At 39.6% G+C, this 17313-nt stretch overlaps 2 protein-coding genes across 2 annotated transcripts in view; both read left to right on the top strand.

Moving 5' to 3' along the window:
- The window catches only part of usp44 (ubiquitin specific peptidase 44), an 88775-nt gene extending 81665 nt beyond the window's left edge, over positions 1-7110 (top strand). The window contains exon 7 of the mRNA XM_028813507.2: positions 95-7110. Coding sequence (XP_028669340.1) covers positions 95-219 — 125 coding nt within the window. The 3' untranslated portion in view covers positions 220-7110. The remainder of the gene's footprint in view (positions 1-94) is intronic.
- The window catches only part of LOC127529042 (uncharacterized), a 481049-nt gene that overhangs the window by 393060 nt on the left and 70676 nt on the right, over positions 1-17313 (top strand). The window lies entirely within an intron of this gene.

The following is a 17313-nucleotide window of genomic DNA, read 5'->3' as shown; positions in this document are numbered from 1 at the left end:
TGTGTAAATTGCCTTTACCTCATGTTCTGGTGCTTCAGATAGGGTGGGTAGGATATTAAAGTGCTTATTGCCTTTTTTGTATTTTCATCTACAGGATTCTGGGTACATTGCAATGACTCAAAATTAAATATCTGCACTGTGGATGAAGTGTGCAAGGCGCAGGCCTACATCCTTTTTTACACGCAGCGCTTTTCTCAGGAGAAAGCACAGTCTCGTTAATCACTGGGGAAATTATCCAGCAGCGTAACACCAGCATTGCATTGGAAAGGGTAACCCTTCCCTTTAAAACATCAGCACAGCCAAAGGCATTTTCGTCTTTGCCTCTCTTTCTTGTCTTTTTTAAAAGTTTGTGAATAGGAACCTTTTTTATGTACAATTGAAATGTTTTTACGTTTCCTTCCTATGTGAATTAGTGTACAGAATGTTTTTGTAATAAAATGTTTTTAAATTTTGTTGGAAAAGTAATAGTGTGTATAAAAATGTTAATTGATTTTAATGGAATCACAGATAAAGACCTCACTTTTTTGTATATTGCATCTTTTAGACAATGTTGTCCAAAAGTGTTTTCTTTTTTGAAGTGTTAAGTTTCTGTTGCAAACTTCCTTTTACAGTACCACTCTCATTAAGAGATTTGTAATGTCTCCAGCAACTTACCTTTCAGATCAGTTTCAGTGACTGTGCACTTCTGTATTCAGAGGAGCTTAGGAATGTAGGTTATGTTTTAATAGCCCCTTTTAGAATGTACTTAGAATAATGATCTTACAGTTTGGCTGCACTGCCGAGATTTAAGATGAAAATGGGTGACATTTACTGTGATGTATTTTAACAAAGAGCAACACCATTTTTATATGTTTAAAATGTTTTACAGTCCATCAAATGACTTTTGACAAGCTTAGGAAAATGTTGATACAAGACCAACAACTTTGTACTGATGTAACTAAAGAACCATTTAAGGGGAAAGAGCAACCAAGATATAAACTTTCTGATTATGTGAAACTGCTTTTAAAGGTCAGTTACATAGCTGTCTTGCAAGAGACCCACCCCATTGTGCTTTAATTACAGTTATTCATTTTGTTTTCTAGTTCAGCCTTACTTTTTTCAGTTAGCCACAAAATAGCTCATAATCCAACAGTTTAACACGCATGGTAGAGGTAGTAGGACCACCATCTGAATGTGTAGGTTCAGGGGCATTCTGCAGACCAAAGATGTAGTCTGCTTTGGTAGTACAGAATATAACTGTAAAATCAAATGTGTCAGATGTGGTGTCATAGTGATCGCTGTCTGTCTTACAAATGATAGCCTTGGGGCTTTGCAGAGCTCCGATGTGATATGATAAGTTCTGCTTTCGTATTTAGCTGTCAAGCCAGCATACATCACATGTCTTGAGCTGGTTCCCCACGTGAGGACAGGCTGCAGGGCACTTTGTGGATTTTGAGATAACAGCATTCAGTTGCTAACTTCTGTGCAACTGCTTTACAGCACCCAAAGGTGTTTTAATCAGATATGTATCGATTTCACTTTTTTTCTACATTTTTTTTCTGGGTGAATCCTTTCTTGGCCTTTTATCCTTCACCCGGGGCCTCTGCATTTTATTTGTGCTTGTTACTTCATCAAAGCAAAAAAGTACTTGCCATTAATCCAAATTGTTTAATACTCCTAATAAAGTTTTTAGTTCATCCATATTAATCGTTTTACATGTATGCAAAAATCCTAGCAGAATAGTCCGGTGGAGAGAGAATACGTGAATCCTTCCTTCATGCATTAATTTAAACTAAACTATGATCTGATCTTCATCTGTGTCCTAATAAGTTAGAAAGTGAATCTGATAAAAAACACACACAAGAAAAATAATTTATGCATTGATACATTAACGTCCCATTTTTGGACCCTTAGGTTCACTAAATGTTTGACACCATCTTTAGTAGTAATAACACCAACCACACGTTTCGTGAACCTGTTGATAATTTCTCTTGGCAGCTAAACAGCTATTTTGACCCATTTGTTTTAAATCGAACTGCACAAATCACCTTATGCCATAATGTGTTAGCTGGTGTATGGTCATTAATTTGTATCAAATTTCTTATACCGTGGAACCTTAGGTCACGAACGTCTCGGACCACGTACAGATCGGGTTACAACCAAAAAGTTTGCCAAACTTTTGCATCTGTTCACGACCACACACTCGGGTGATGAACAAGCCAGTTTCCCTTCTGGTTCGTATGCGCCGATGATTTCCGCATGTGTTCAGTCTTTCCCTGTGCAGCGAGCGAGTGAGAGAGAGAGAGCGAGCGAGACAGCCCAAGCAGAAGAAGTAAGTAAACATTTAGTTTACTATTACACTGTGCATTCTATGGTATGATTAACTATTTTTGTGCTTAAAAATCTTTTAAAAAATATATATTTACATACAGCTCGTACGGTCCGGAACGGATTAATTGTATTTACATACAATCCTATGGGGGAAATTACTTCGGGTCACGACCAAATCGGGTTGCAACCAGAGTTTTGGAACGAATTACGGTCGTGACCCGAGGTTCCACTGTATGTTGAGGATCATTATTGCGGTGTAAATCGCACATTCTGTTAAGCCTCAGATCACAGACAGGTACTCCCCTATAGACATGGGTAACAGAATCCACAGTGATTACTAACCACTTGGGTATTGAGGTTGCAAATTTATCCTCGGGCCATTTATAGATCAATGTCTAGTGAGTGGGATGACGACGGGTAGTCATCGACTTTATGACCTATGTGTCTTAAAACTGCTACCGTGTCTCACGGGCAAACAACAGTATTCGCCCGCCAGCTTTGTATGCTGTGACTCGTTCATCTCGATCTCAGTTTATCACCTACAGTGGTCTTAACTACTTTCAGTTACATTTGTCTTACAATTACAGGAGAAAAGGCAATTGATCGTGACCCAAAAATGAAGGTGATCAAGCAGTTTGAGAGAGGAAAGAAAGCGAATGCAATCGCATGTGACTTTAAGTTATTCCATCGTAACCGGTGTTTACTGCACACGCTGTACTGCTGCACTTTGGGTTTGAATCCAGTTAACCTCCAAAGCTTCTGCATTTTACTTACAATGTGCCGATTCAAACAAACTGCCACGAAGGGGCAATGAAACCTCGCTGAACTCCTTTATCTGTTAACGTTTATTATTAAGAGGCCAAAATGTTAAAACAGAAAACATTTGAGTGCTCAAACTCTTCCGGTACAATTCCTCCTCTCAGAGTTAACACAGTGAACCCTGGGAGAAGCTTACACTGATGACATAACATAACGCAGACAAAAAGAAGCAGTGAAGCTGTTAAAAGTTCAGCACCCAACCAGGCAACAGTAATAATGAAACAAAATGATAAAACAAAGAAATAATTTACAAAAAGGAATAGAAAATCTGTACAATATGCTAAGAATGATGATAAAAAAGATATAAAACAAACAATATAACTTAAGGGACAGTACTACACATATGGTCAGGTTTGAACACATAAACCGGTGTGTCTTGTGTCCAGATGGACTTACAAGCAGGTCTTTCAGAACCTAAATGTGGTCAGAAGTCGACGACTACCTGTACTTAGTTAGATCAGACCCCCACAAACGGACATAACAGTAATATTTTCTGCCACATGATGCTCCTTCACATAACAAACTAATCAGTTTAAAACTCAATATGTTAAATTCCCCATATCCGTCAAATCACTAATTAAATTTAGTATTTCAGTGTTTTCCTTACAAGGAAGACATGAGCTCTGGCATTAACCCAATGCATGGGAGGTCTGCACATCCTTGGACCCGCTGACATAGCTAGTGTGAGATGGGGTATGATGGATTGCACTAGAGATCAGTAAAATAGCCTTTTATATTAATAGTTCTGGGTTGTTGTGTGTGTGTGTGTGTGTGTCTGGTTTTTTTTTTTTGCCCCTTCCTCAAAAAATATTTGGGATTTTTTTCTTTTCCCCATTTACCCCTGCGGACTTGTACTTTATTCTCATTGATTTGAGCTTGTGTCTCTGATTGCTGAGATGACCATTGTATAGTGGTACTGCGCACATCCTCTTTCCAGCAGACACAGTGAAAGTCGGCTGGATGTGTTCAATATAAATATGACAATATCTGCTTTTTGGGCATTGTTGGTTTAGTCCGATTGATTATTGTCCTCTTTTGATAGGAAGGGTCACGTTCAGTCAGTCACCAGAATACCTGACATTCTAAAGGGTTCACAAACGTGTTCACAACACGTCTTTTATTTTTACACTTGAACGTGTTGCTGAAACAGTTTTGGTGCAAGTAGCTATATGTTTATACCCTTTTATTGACTTTCTGCTTTTACAAGACATGCAGATTTACACGTTATAAAGACGATCCTCGTGTGTTTTTGTTGGAACTTTAATCAGACGAGCTTCCAGCTCAATGCTGGGTGCCATACACTTCACAAATGTCGCTGTCCCACACAGTGCTAACTCTGCCTCTGTTACTGGGGGGAACCCTTTGTATTGAAGTGACTGATGGGTATTCCGGCTTCCTTAAAGTTTACAGTGTGCATTTACACAAGTGCAAAAACTATCCCTTTAAAGTTCCGGGGGTGTCCAACTCCGGTCCTGGTGGGCCGCAGTGGCTGCAGGTTTTCATTCTAACCCCTTTTCTGATCAGTGAGCAGTTTTCATTGCTAATTAACATCTTTTCCCTTCATTTTCATAGCCCTCTTTTTAAGGATTCTTCATTAGATGGCAGCCAAACAGAAATGAGATGTGAAACGAGCCAACAGATGACCAACTAATTGGAACGTCAAACCCCAGCCAGTTTCACTCCAACCAGTTTCTTAATGAGAAGCCAATTGCTGCTGTTAATTAAAACCGTTATTGAATATCATGACTTGTTGCTGCTCTCATTCTGCCACAGTAGACTGCTGATTTTCTGTTTTTTCTAAGACCACCATCAAGATGTTTTGGTGACCAACATGACTGATACCTTCACCTTTCTTTATTTTCATGTTAACTTGTCATGTGGCATCTTGTTTTGTGTCTCATTATTGTTTGGCTGCTCATTAAAAAAAAAGAAACAACTAAGGGGTCTGAGTCACGTCAATTAAAACTAAGCAAAACAAGTTAATTGGCAGCAAAAATGGCTCACTAATTAAGAAGATGGTTACAATGAAAACCAGCAGCCACTGCAGCCCACCAGGACCAGAGTTGGACACCTATGCTTTAAACCATTTTGAGCTCTTTGTTTATGTATTTTTATTTAAACGTTACACCATACATCTCTTCTCTCTCTTTCTCTGTCTGTCTTGTGTTCATTTTTCTGTTTAAGCTAGTGTGAAGCCAGACAGACAGCATCAGACACAAAGCAGGAACCAAATGACAGGCCTGTGTCTGCACTCACACACTCGGACTTGGTCAGTTTAGAATTCTCCAATAGCCTAAGATGTAAGAAAAACTGCATAGACAATGAGCCACATAACCACAGGAAGCCCATGCAAACTCCACACAGATAGCAATAAGTCTGAGAAGTAAACCCAGGATTCTGGATCTGTGAGGCAGCAGCATGAATCTCTCTGTCAGGGTACTGTCCACATTTCCTAAGTAACTGAAGATGTGTTTTAGTTAAACGTGATAACTATGAACCCTTTATTATCAGGTCTGTTCCATCCATGAAATGTGACGTGCTGAATCCATCACTCTTATCAACCGAATGCCATACTTTGTAAAGTAGGTTTAGATGTGTTCAAGGTTTACAGCAGAGTAGGAAATGCACAAAGCATAATAATGGTGCCAACAAACTGGGCAGATTAAAAAAATATCTATATTAAAACTCAACCCCTTAATCTCTGAAAAGACTAAAGGACATATGATAAGGTGTGATCTATCTATTACAAATACAGCATTAATTAAAGATTGCTGCATCAATTTGCTAAACTGCAAACAGCATAAGTAATGCGCGTCTTTATGCTTTAAACTGCTTACATACAATTAGTGAAATCTGCTCGTGGAGTTTAAATGTTGGTTGGCTGTTCGGTTTACGCCAGTTCGGTTCTCATCTCCATTTCAGAGCCCACTGTTAAATTACTCATGGCGCTTGTTCTTATGTTAATGTTGATTTTGTTGTTGTTCCCCGACACAAATAAAGTGAGACACCTAAACTTTAAGACATTATCGAAACCACTTAGTCCAATTCAGGGTGACAGGGGATTGAAGATTAACGTTCATCCATCCATCCATCCGCCACGCCACCCATGTAATGGCTTGGGCACCAGGCAGGACACAACGCTGGTTGGGGTCCCAACAAAGTTATAGGAAATTTTACATGTTGTGTCATTTGATTTGTTGTGAATGCATATTGCATTTGCGAATGTTTGGCGAGTCCCCACCTGGCCGTTGGTGTGTTTGCCTATGTTGGTAAACCGCTGAAGTGTTGTCGTTCTTTTTCATTTGATCTGGAAGGAGGAAGCCCATGTTTAGCACTTGGACGACGCCATAATCCAAGTTACAAGAAACACTGCAGGGATTTTCTCTTCTCTGTTAAAAGGACTGAATGTTGAAAACCTGGTACGTATCTTCATTGTCTGCTTGTGCAATACACTTTTCTTTTTTTTGATGAACATTTTTTATTTTTGGTTTCATAGAGATGAACAGTTTTTAGCTTTTGTTTAACAGAAATTAAAGGATTTTGGAAAATATTTTTGTAAGCAGCAACTCTTGGTAAAATATGTTCAGTTTTTATAAAATGTTTTAAAAAGTAAAAAAAAAATTAAAAAGTCGAGGCAGGTTAATTGATTTGCTGGATGTATTTGACCTTTACGATTTGCTTTTGTTCTTCCAAAATTGCTGTATTGTACAAACTCGCAGTCAGACTACAAAGGAAGTCAATCTGTTAGTTCAGAACACTGAAGTCGAAGCAGCAGACTTGACTTGTGACATGCTTGATTTAAAACAAAAATAATTATGATTCAGTGTTCTGTAGCCTGTTTTGTCTTGAATATTTTTTTTGTCCAATGTAAATTTCTGAAAATACTATGCAAATTGTTACCTCATTTTTTTTTTCTTTTTTGATAATTGTACCTCAATAAAAAGAAAGTTGTTTTACAGTACAAAGCTTTTGATTCTCTTTTACCATTTATGACAAGTTCTTTGACGTTCAGACCCCCAGGTTTTACTTGTCTTGTTATCACTGAACAAACTGAAGGTGGGGAAACATTGAGAAGAATTCCTGACATTGCAATGTGCAGTCTGTTAGCTTGCAAAGGGGCAGCTGGAGAACATGGCTACAAGAAGAGCACTGTATGTAAGTAAAATACTCAATTTCCTTCTTTTTTGTTGTTTAAATGAGTAATAAATGGAAGTCAATATTATAATGGGTAAAGAATTTAAACAGTGCATAACATGAACCACATAAAGAGAAAAGCCAAAAAAAGAGCAGCATATTAAAGCATTAGGCCACTATATTAGGTACGCCCGCTTGTTACTGTGAACTGAGTCTTCCTCATCGGATAATCGGGCAGAAAAACAAAAAGGCTAGGCTGTCATTCTTAGTTCAAAACTTACAGTGGACTGAAAGGACGTATTACCTTAGCAGCTCTGATTATTGGTAACAGATGTGGAGATTCCAGACTTGTGCACATCACAATAAAAAATAGTTTACAGAGAATTGTGTGTGCTAAACAAAATGTGTTTGATAAGCAGCAGTTCTGTGTGTGAGAGACGTCAGACAAGAATGACTAAGCTTGTTCAATCTAACAGAAACCTACATGTACTCCATGAATTGCTCTTTACAGTACTGGTGTGCAGAAGCGCATCTATGAACGTACATTTTGGACCTTGAAGTGAGCGGGCTATAGCGGCACTGCAGAATAAACGGCCTAAACAACAGAAAAGGCTGGTGGTGGTAGTGCAGTGGCTTTGGGATTGTTTTCTTGGCATACTTTAAACCAGAGGTTTCCAAACTTTTTTGCCCCGTACACCACTTAACAATTTTTTTGTTTTTCATAGACCTGACTAATATTGAATTTTCCTAAACTTATTAACTTCAAATGTGTTTTTGGCAACTGACACAGTGCTGCTTACTTTCATAGGGTTTTTTGTAGAGTGGACAATTGTAAAAAAAGAAAAACATGTGCAATTTTTATTCATACCTTTATTGAAAAGACACAAAATGCAAGTAAATATTTGGATTTGGAACGAAACAAATCAGAACCTAGTAAAATTCTTACATGTTGTGTCCGCTCACGTGGACCACCATTTACATCTTGTGCACCCCCAATTATTTTTCTCGCTGACATAGACCCCCTGCAAGTCAAAATCGACCCCTGGGGGTCCATATAGACCACTTTGGGAATCAGTGCTTTAAACCTTTTAATATCATCTGAAGTTCATCTTACTGTGTCCCCGATCATTGTTTCTAGCCATGTGCATCCCTCTGTTCTTCTTCAAATGAACTAGTGAAGCACGTGGACCTGTAGTCCTAAAGTAAATGCTATAAAAGGTTATATACCGTATAAACAATAGTAAAGTCTTTGTCACTTGATAGTTACTTCTTTCAGTTCTTCTAAAAGTCATAATGTATTTATTACATCTGGTGGCTCACCTACAGCAAGTAGAATTTTTCCATTTTTGGCAACACGTTCTCTTGCTTTCAACACTAAAAATACAGCTTGACATTGGTCCCATCATTAATGCCTTCTTCTTCTTTCAGCTGCTCCCATTAGGGGTCGCCACAGCAGATCATCTTCTTCCATATCTTTCTGTCCTCTACATCTTGTTCTGTTACACCCATCACCTGCATGTCCTCTCACCACATCCATAAACCTTCACTTAGGCCTTCCTCTTTTCCTCTTGCCAGGCACCTCTATCTTTAACATCCTTTTCCCAATATACTCAGCATCTCTCCTCTGCACACGTCCAAACCAACACAATCTCGCCTCTCTGACTTTGTCTCCGAACCATCCAACTTGAGCTGATCCTCTAATGTACTCATTTCTAATCCTATCCATCCTTGTCACACCCAGTGCAAATCTTAGCATCTTTAACTCTGCTAACTCCAGCTCTGTCTCCTGCTTTCTGGTCATTGCCACCGTCTCCAACCCATATAACATAGCTGGTCTCACTACCATCCTGTAGACCTTCCCTTTCACTCTTGCTGATATCCGTCTGTCACAAATCACTCCTGACACTCTTCTTCACCCATTCCACCCTGCCTGCACTCTCTTTTTCACCTCTCTTCCACACTCCCCATTACTCTGTACTGTTGATCCCAAGTATTTAAACTTATCCACCTTCGCCAACTCTACTCCTTGCATCCTCATCATTCCACTGACCTCCCCCTCATTTACACACGTGTATTCTGTCTTGTTCCTACGGACCTTCATTCCTCTCCTCTCTAGAGCATATCTCCACCTCTCCAGGGTCTCCTCAACCTGCTCCCTACTATCGCTACAGATCACAATGTCATCAGCAAACATCATAGTCCACAGGGACTCCTGTCTAATATCGTCTGTCAACCTGTCCATCACCATTGCAAATAAGAAAGGGCTCAGAGCCGATCCCTGATGTAATCCCACCTCCAACTTGAATTTATCCGTCACTCCTACCGCAGACCTCACCACTGTCGCACTGCCCTCGTGCATATCCTGTATAACTCTTACGTACTTCTGCCACTCCTGACTTCCTCATACAATGTAACTTTGCTAAACAATTGATGTAAGGATGTAAAAGCAATGCTTTCATTTTGTTGGAAGTTTCAACTCTGTGACGATCTTCTCAGTTGTCGTGCTTTTCTATTTCTGGGGACATTCTTCCATTCTGTATCCTGGACTTTGTCTTGCATGCCTATGAACCCTCACGTTTGTTCCTCAATTCCTCTATATTCAGGATTACTTCTTGCTTGTCAGTGTGGTTCAGTTGCTTGTTTTTGTTCTTGTTTTTTGTCAATTAATCACCTTCTGCAATTTGCTAGACTCTCAGCAGATGCTGCCACTCTTCTTTCTGTCATTATTGTACTTATGTTGGTTTTGCAGTCACTTCGCTGTCCTTTATTTACATTTAATAAAGCTTGATGATCATTTGTGGACCACTAGGGGGTGTACCAGTCACCCTACACAACACAGACAAATGGGAGAGAACTGGTTCTGTCCAGCACATGTTTATTTCAAGTGGGGCAGCACTATTTCTTTGCTTCCCACTACAGAGCACAGTACACAAAGCACCAAAACCAAAACACAGTCCTTTCTTCCTTCTCTCTTTCTCTGCTGCCTCCACTCGTCCCGACTCTGGCTCCTTGAATAGAGTGAGGTGGCCCCGTTTATAGGGTACCCAGAAGTGCTCCAGGTCCTCCCAGATCCTCTTCCGGCAGCACTTCTGGTTGTGGCACAAGGGTTGCAACCCAAGGCTCAGAAACTGTCCAGGTGGCAGTGGCCACAGCCCCCAGCAGGGTTGAGCTTTTAAGGGTGGGTGGGTGGGGGGGGAGTGGAATTGCTCTGTCGTGTTCCTGGGGAGGTATTGCCCTGAATATGCCCTCTCCCCCGGTCCTTCTATCACAGGGGGATCCCGGGCCAGGCGCCACACAATAAACACAAAACTGTCACTCACTTTTCTCGTCACTTAATCACCTGTGATGTGTTTAACAGATTCAGCTGTTCTTTTCCTTTCAGCTGTTATAGTGGTCATCACTTGGTTTCATACTCACTTTGCCTTTGTTTATGGCCACCAGGTTTCCGCTTCCCAAAATTTTACACTCAGAATTACATTCTTGCTTATCTAAGTTTTCTAGCATCTTGTCGTCTTATGCTTAATCACCTTTTGTTCTGTGCTTGGTTCTTAGCAGATATTGCTGCCCTTCTGTTTTTTCTGCCATTATGGTGGTTATCCCTTGCTTTTTCAATGACTTTGCTGTAAACATACATGTCTAAGTCATGGCCACCAAGCTGCCAGCAGACATACCACAAATCCCATGCAGCGGACTGCAAAAGCATTTATTTAAAGAATTAAATAGCAATAATCGTCCACATGTGGCTTCAGCTCAAGATCAGCGACAATGGAATTTGGAGTGAGGGAGTGAGTTTAGGAGGACATTTTTTTTTTTTTTTTTTAAATATAGCAGTCCTCACAGTGCCAACATACAAAACAGTCAAAATCGAAACGTTTGCCATTCTTCTTGAGGTAAGCAGGACCTAAACTGCCATTAATTTCTCTCATAAAGTAACCGGGTGTTGTACCGTGTTAACCATTATGGATGCAATGAGAAGTCAAGCAAAATGACACCTTTTATCGGCTACCTAAAAAAAGATTACAATATGCAAACTTTTGAGGCAACTCGGGCCCCTTCTTCAGGCAGAATGTAATCCGGTCTGGACAAATTTTTCTAAACAAAATACGGATAGGAATCTCTACAGAGGGCTGCAGTAATGTGCCCTGACCACTAGCAGGCCCTTGCCTGAACAGCCTATGCCCACAAACAGCCCGGTTCAGAGCCTATTAAACATATGGAACCCTAACTGAACTTCATGGCTTCCTGAATTCTGAGGAGAAGGCCGCATCCCTTAACATTTCACATGTCACAAGTCTGATGCTGGACTACACAAAACTGAAACTCTTAGCTGTTTTCTATTAACATCTGTGCCCCATTCAAGTTCCTCCTTCAGCCATATTTCTGTTCTTAGTGATCCGATGACTGCTCTCCCTTTTCTGTTATAAACCCTAAACTCATTCCACCTCCTGTCCTCTTTCTGTACCTTTTCTTGAATCAACCCACCATTTAGCTTTTAGTGCTGCTTTTCTAGTAATTTCAGTTTGCTTCTTTGCAGCCTTCACTCCTCACCGTCACTATTTGCCTGCTGCTCCTCATCTTGTGTCGTGTTAGTTCCTTTCATCCAATCATATGAACCTTTTGATCTTCACCAGACATTCTTCTGCACCTACCACTTTTCATTTCACACCTGATGTTCCTACATTCACTCACGCTATGCTGCCAAAATTGTTGACATACGCTTCATCTTAGTATTCCTTAAGTCTCTGACCAAAGTTGATCTCTGTGCCACTATCAGATTTTGTGAGACACGCAGTTTTCCAGAGAGCACCTCTACGTTCTTGAACAAGTGATCAAACATGCTGCTAACACCAGCCAACACAATTTCCTTTCTTTCTTCGACACTTTCCATTGCCTCAATAGATCCCAGGGTCCTCTCTGCCACAATGGCTGCTCAGGAATTAGTCAGCCCCATCAGCAGCTTTCTTGCACATCTCCAAGCTTCACCACCGTTTACATTCACCCTTCACACTGTGCAAATTCTGGTGAGGAAACCATTTTGTTTCTGCTGATGAATTCACTCTGTGGTGTCCCATCATTTAGCTCAGGCCTGCTGCTAGCAAAGAAAGCATCTCAAAAAGCTAAAGAGAGATGCAACTATCACTCAATGGATAAGACAGCTTCAAAACTGCATCATGATGCTGGCTCTCTCCCAGTCACCATTCATCATACCTAAGCTAAGGCCCACCATCGCTCCTCATGTCCAGCCATCATCTGCGTGTAACAACACAGTGTTCTCAAAAACCCACTTACACCAGTTCAGACTCATGGGTGGGTTACCTCGTCTTGTAGTTCACTAACCTGGGCATCGTATGCCAAGACAACATTCGCCAGTCATCCTTGAACAAATTTCACTGTGACGCCTACCTTCATACTGACCACTCTGTAGCCCCTAACACAGCAACCAGAGCTTTGCCTTCACTGTTCTACCAGAACCATGGGTGTGTTTTGCTCTCACATACCCAGTTTTTCATTTTCATTCCCTCTTCTACTAACCCCTTGATCCATAACTCTACCTCTTCTCCAGTTATATTTCCAGTTCTTCTGAATCTAAATTTAGAGATAAACTTGCAGTCCCAGAGCGCTCCATACTCAACACTATCATAAATTAAATTCGAGCCAACAGCTCTGACAATGCTTGAAGTAAACAGAATGACCTGAACTGCTGGTCTCTGCTAAAAAGTTGTCACAAATGCACTAAACACAAATGGAAGTAAAACAGCAAGGCCTACAGGAGTGGCAGCTCCCAAAGGATCGGTGTCTGAATTGAGCGCAAGATAGTGTTAATCACCCATGCGTCTCTCGCATTAGGCTGTTATGATCTGATGTAAAGTGTTAAGCCCGAGTAACTCTCAGGGCAGCAAAAAAAACAAACCATGAATATTTGGTTAACTCATTAATATTTATGAGTGGGGTGGAGCAATAGTCCAAAATATATAATGGCATGTAAATGAAAAGCAGTAAAGCCAGTCTAAGAGCAAACTGAAACTGAACCATTGGTTGAATCAAGTGATAATGATGACAAAGTGAATCGGTCATCAGACGTTGACACAGATTGTGACACATAAGGCACTGAATGACCAAACCGCCATGCGACATCAGTTGTCGCACAATGCTGCAGTGGGATGCAGAATCTAAATGGCAAAAAGGCACAATGATTGCAATAAAGTGGAAATACAAGAAAGACTTTAGCCCCTTAGGCATCGTTCAAAATGCAGCAACTGTTATTAGTCTCATGAGAAATGTGGAATTCTACAAGCCTTGCGCTGTGGTAGCCTACAATAAGACTATGGGGGCATTTCCATCTTGTAGACCGGGAACTGACCGTCTACCCTCTCATTCACAAATAAGATAAAAGGTCACAAAGAGCACATTTATACTGGCCCTGTTGTGACATCTGGCAGTGTATTATTGTTGGTTTCATAGTATATCACAAGAAAGACGTGTTCCAAATCTGCAGCAGTACAGCGGTGAACACTAGACATACATTTCTTATGTGTTGTTTACATGTTTCTGTTACACATAATAAAAATATTTTTTATATTGAAAACATTTCTCCTTTCTGGCTCATTTTTCCAGGAGTAAACATAATGGTAAGGAAGTTAAAAGCAGTGGATGAGTTGGCAAAATTCAGTACGGTGTTCATGATAAATGAAAAATAGATGCAAACTGTGCTGGAAGGCAAACGAAGACCAACCACCAGACAGAACAAAATATATCAAATAGCGTTAGACGTGGGCTGTAAAAACAGAGCTAAATGTGTTAGTTTCACTCATCCAACAGTATAGATGTGCCTTATGCAAGACCCGGGCTTTGCTCAGGCTGTAAAAGTGTCAAGCATTACTCATGCAAAGATGTAGACATGTCTTCTCGTAGCCTCATAAAGACGTCTTGTCAGAAACACGTCTCATCATTGTAGTGAAGTCGAGGTGAATCTGTCTTCAGGCAGTGAAACAAACGGTCGGTGAACATGCACATGAGCAGTGTGCTGTTCACATTATTATTTTTATATCATACTTTCTACACTTCTGAATTTGCACTTTTAGTGTTTTGCACATTTTACAGTAGAAATATTAGATTTAATAAAAATGTAAGTTTTCAAGCCAAAAAATACTAGGGTGTTTGTACCGTGTTAACCATTTATGGATATAGTGATAAGTCAAGCAAAATGACACCTTTTACTGTCCGACTAAAAGATTCCAATATGCAAGCTTTCGAGGCAACTCAGGCCCCTTCTTCAGGCAAGATGTAAACTTGATTGATTACTTGACTTCTCACTAAAGCCAACAAATGCAACACTTTTTACTTTTTTGAGAAAAGTTTTAATGCTAGGGAGGTTAATAAACCAGCCAGACGAGTGTCTCCAAGTGTAGGGGGATGAAGTAGCATGAATGGTGGTCAGGAATTGTTACAGTTTAGGTAAAAGTGTGGCACAACTTTTGTGAAAATGAGCGATAAAGGTGTTTAGAGAGGTACATGAAACTTCACAATTAAATGAGCCTGAACAGAAAATCATGCAATAAAAGAACTATAAAACAGCAAGATGAATGCTGGGAAAGAATGGGTAAAGGGACAGAACACATGAAAGAAGATAGCAAAAGTGTTGATATAAATGCTAATAAAGATGTGAATGGGGTATCTGCAGTCAAGCAAAATCTTTGATCTAAGGAGAGTGGAATATGGAATGCTGACATTTTTAGAAATACATTTGTGCTTAGAAGTACTGCAATTTGCGTAGGAAGCCAAATGTGGATAGGGGAATGGGTCAGGCCATGGTAATCATAGCAAAAAATGAGAAAAAAAAAATTCGATGAGCTCTGCTGCCAATTCTAAGCAAGGTGCAGAGTTCCACCGAGAGGATTAAGGGGAGTGGACTGGTGTGAAGGTGATTAGCTGTGTTGTTAAGGGAGATCAAAAGTAAGACGGGTGAGTGGGCTGTAAGTCAGAAGAGTGACCGAATGAAGATGTGGAGTGATCCGTGAGAAAGATGTACAGGATATAGCCAAGTGGAACGTTAACAGATAGAAACAGGATGGAGTGTCAAAGGACATGAAAGAGAGGGTCTAAAACACAAGGGAAAGCAGGGAGAAATTTTGGGACCACCTAGCTGAAGTAGATGAACTCAGATAAGTGCCATTAGTCTGGTTTTGCTTTAGTTGGTCGTAAAGCTCACTATCAACATTTGTTTAGTTTAAAAACAAAATCTCACACAATTTGAATATATTATAAAGTTCAAAGTTCTACTTTCCAAGAAAGCAACTGTTTCAAACTTATTTTCTTAGCGTAGCATTTATACAAATGAGGTATTTCAAATAGAATGTTGTTAATGCAACTTGGCAACTTCATTGGGTCAACAAACTCAAGTTGCCAGTACTATAACGACAAACCTCAGTTTCTCATCCACCAATAATGTAAAAACAAAGTGAGCACTGACAAATATCTAGCATGCATCGTCTTTCTAGTCTAAACTAAGTCCACATTTTCTGTCTGTTATTGGAGGGGAAAATATTAAAATTGTATTTAGTACAGCGTGATGCACTGAATGTGTGCTCCTAAAGCTCGAGATTTCAACTACTACGTAAAGTTTGCAGTCGACACTCCAAATAAAGACACAATATAAAATCCTGAACAAGCTAAAATACTATTAAATGGCAGAGACAAAAAACATGGAGTCCACTTAGTATATAATTATAAATACAAAGCAAATTTCTCCTATTGGCACAGAATTAAATCTTACTGCTTGAACATTTTTGGGTTAACAAATGGTAGAAAAATAAGTCTTTCTAAAAGGTGAGAAAAGGAGTTCTTTTCATTCCCAGGATGAAGTAACAGTATATAAATAGAAGCCATTTATCCTCTTTCACAATTAGCCTAGCAGCCTTTTGTCTAGTATTAAGCTGCTTCTTCTTAGTTATTTTCCATTTAGGTTTCTAGGTATACATACAATTCATGCTTTAGTTCTTAGCATTTAATACAGGTTGAGTATCCCCTAATTCGAAATTCCCAACTCTGAAACTTTCTGAGCTCAGACATACCATCAATGTTCACTCTACTTTTTTTTTTTTTACCACTGAGTGAATGCAATCAATACATGTGCCGATTCTAAACAGACTTGCTCATTCTGAGCAAAGAGTTGTGGGTTGCCCTCCACAAAGCACCATGAAGCTAGGACATACGATTGACGACTGAGGTTGGCATCTCCCATGAACCAGAAAATGCCAAAAAAAGCAACTTAATCAACTATCAAGTGAGAGTCCCCATGTTACTTTAGAATTAAATGAATAGGACTAGCAAGCTTTGTTGGGCTGAATGGCCTATTCTCATCTAGATTGTTCTAACATTAATTCTTATTGTTCACAAAAGCTGCTTCATTTTTGCTAGGTGTCCTTATTGCAATACAAGTTCAATAAAATACTATTACATTAGGAAAACTGGATGCTGCTGCAAATTGATGACTCATGTTGGCAAAAACATTTATGTATATGCACCGAAACCATACAAAAATTGAATGTAATGTCTCATTGGTCTGTTAATGGCTTCTGGCACAGTGGGCATGACGGAGTGAAGGCTAGTTGAAATATTCTTGAACTGCCCTGCAGTTCCCCTGAGAAATGACAACAGGTAGCATGTATAAACGTATGTAAAAACCAAATAGTGAAAATGCATAGATCTGGCCCCTCTTGAAAGGGAAGTAAAATACAGTCTGTACATTATATTCATCATTTTTGAGGTTTAATGTTTATTGTGATAAAGCATATATACAATGGCTGAGTGATATGAATTATTACATGTGTGAATTGTTATTTAGCTGGCTGACTGCATTTTCCTATTTGATCAAGGGTGTCCCCCAAGTTACCTCATTACACATATGCAAATATTTCAAAATCAGAAAATATCTAAAAGAGAGGATCTGAAATAATTCTGGACTGAGGCATTTCGGATTAGAGATTCTCACCCTTTGCTATGCGTTTTCTAAGAACAAGTTATTTTAATCAAAGTTCTTTTTAAGTTGCA

Source organism: Erpetoichthys calabaricus, chromosome 1, assembly GCF_900747795.2.
Source record: "Erpetoichthys calabaricus chromosome 1, fErpCal1.3, whole genome shotgun sequence".
Classification (NCBI taxonomy): domain Eukaryota; kingdom Metazoa; phylum Chordata; class Cladistia; order Polypteriformes; family Polypteridae; genus Erpetoichthys; species Erpetoichthys calabaricus.
The sequence above is the reverse complement of the archived record's forward strand: the minus strand, read 5'-3'. Positions and strand labels throughout refer to the sequence as shown.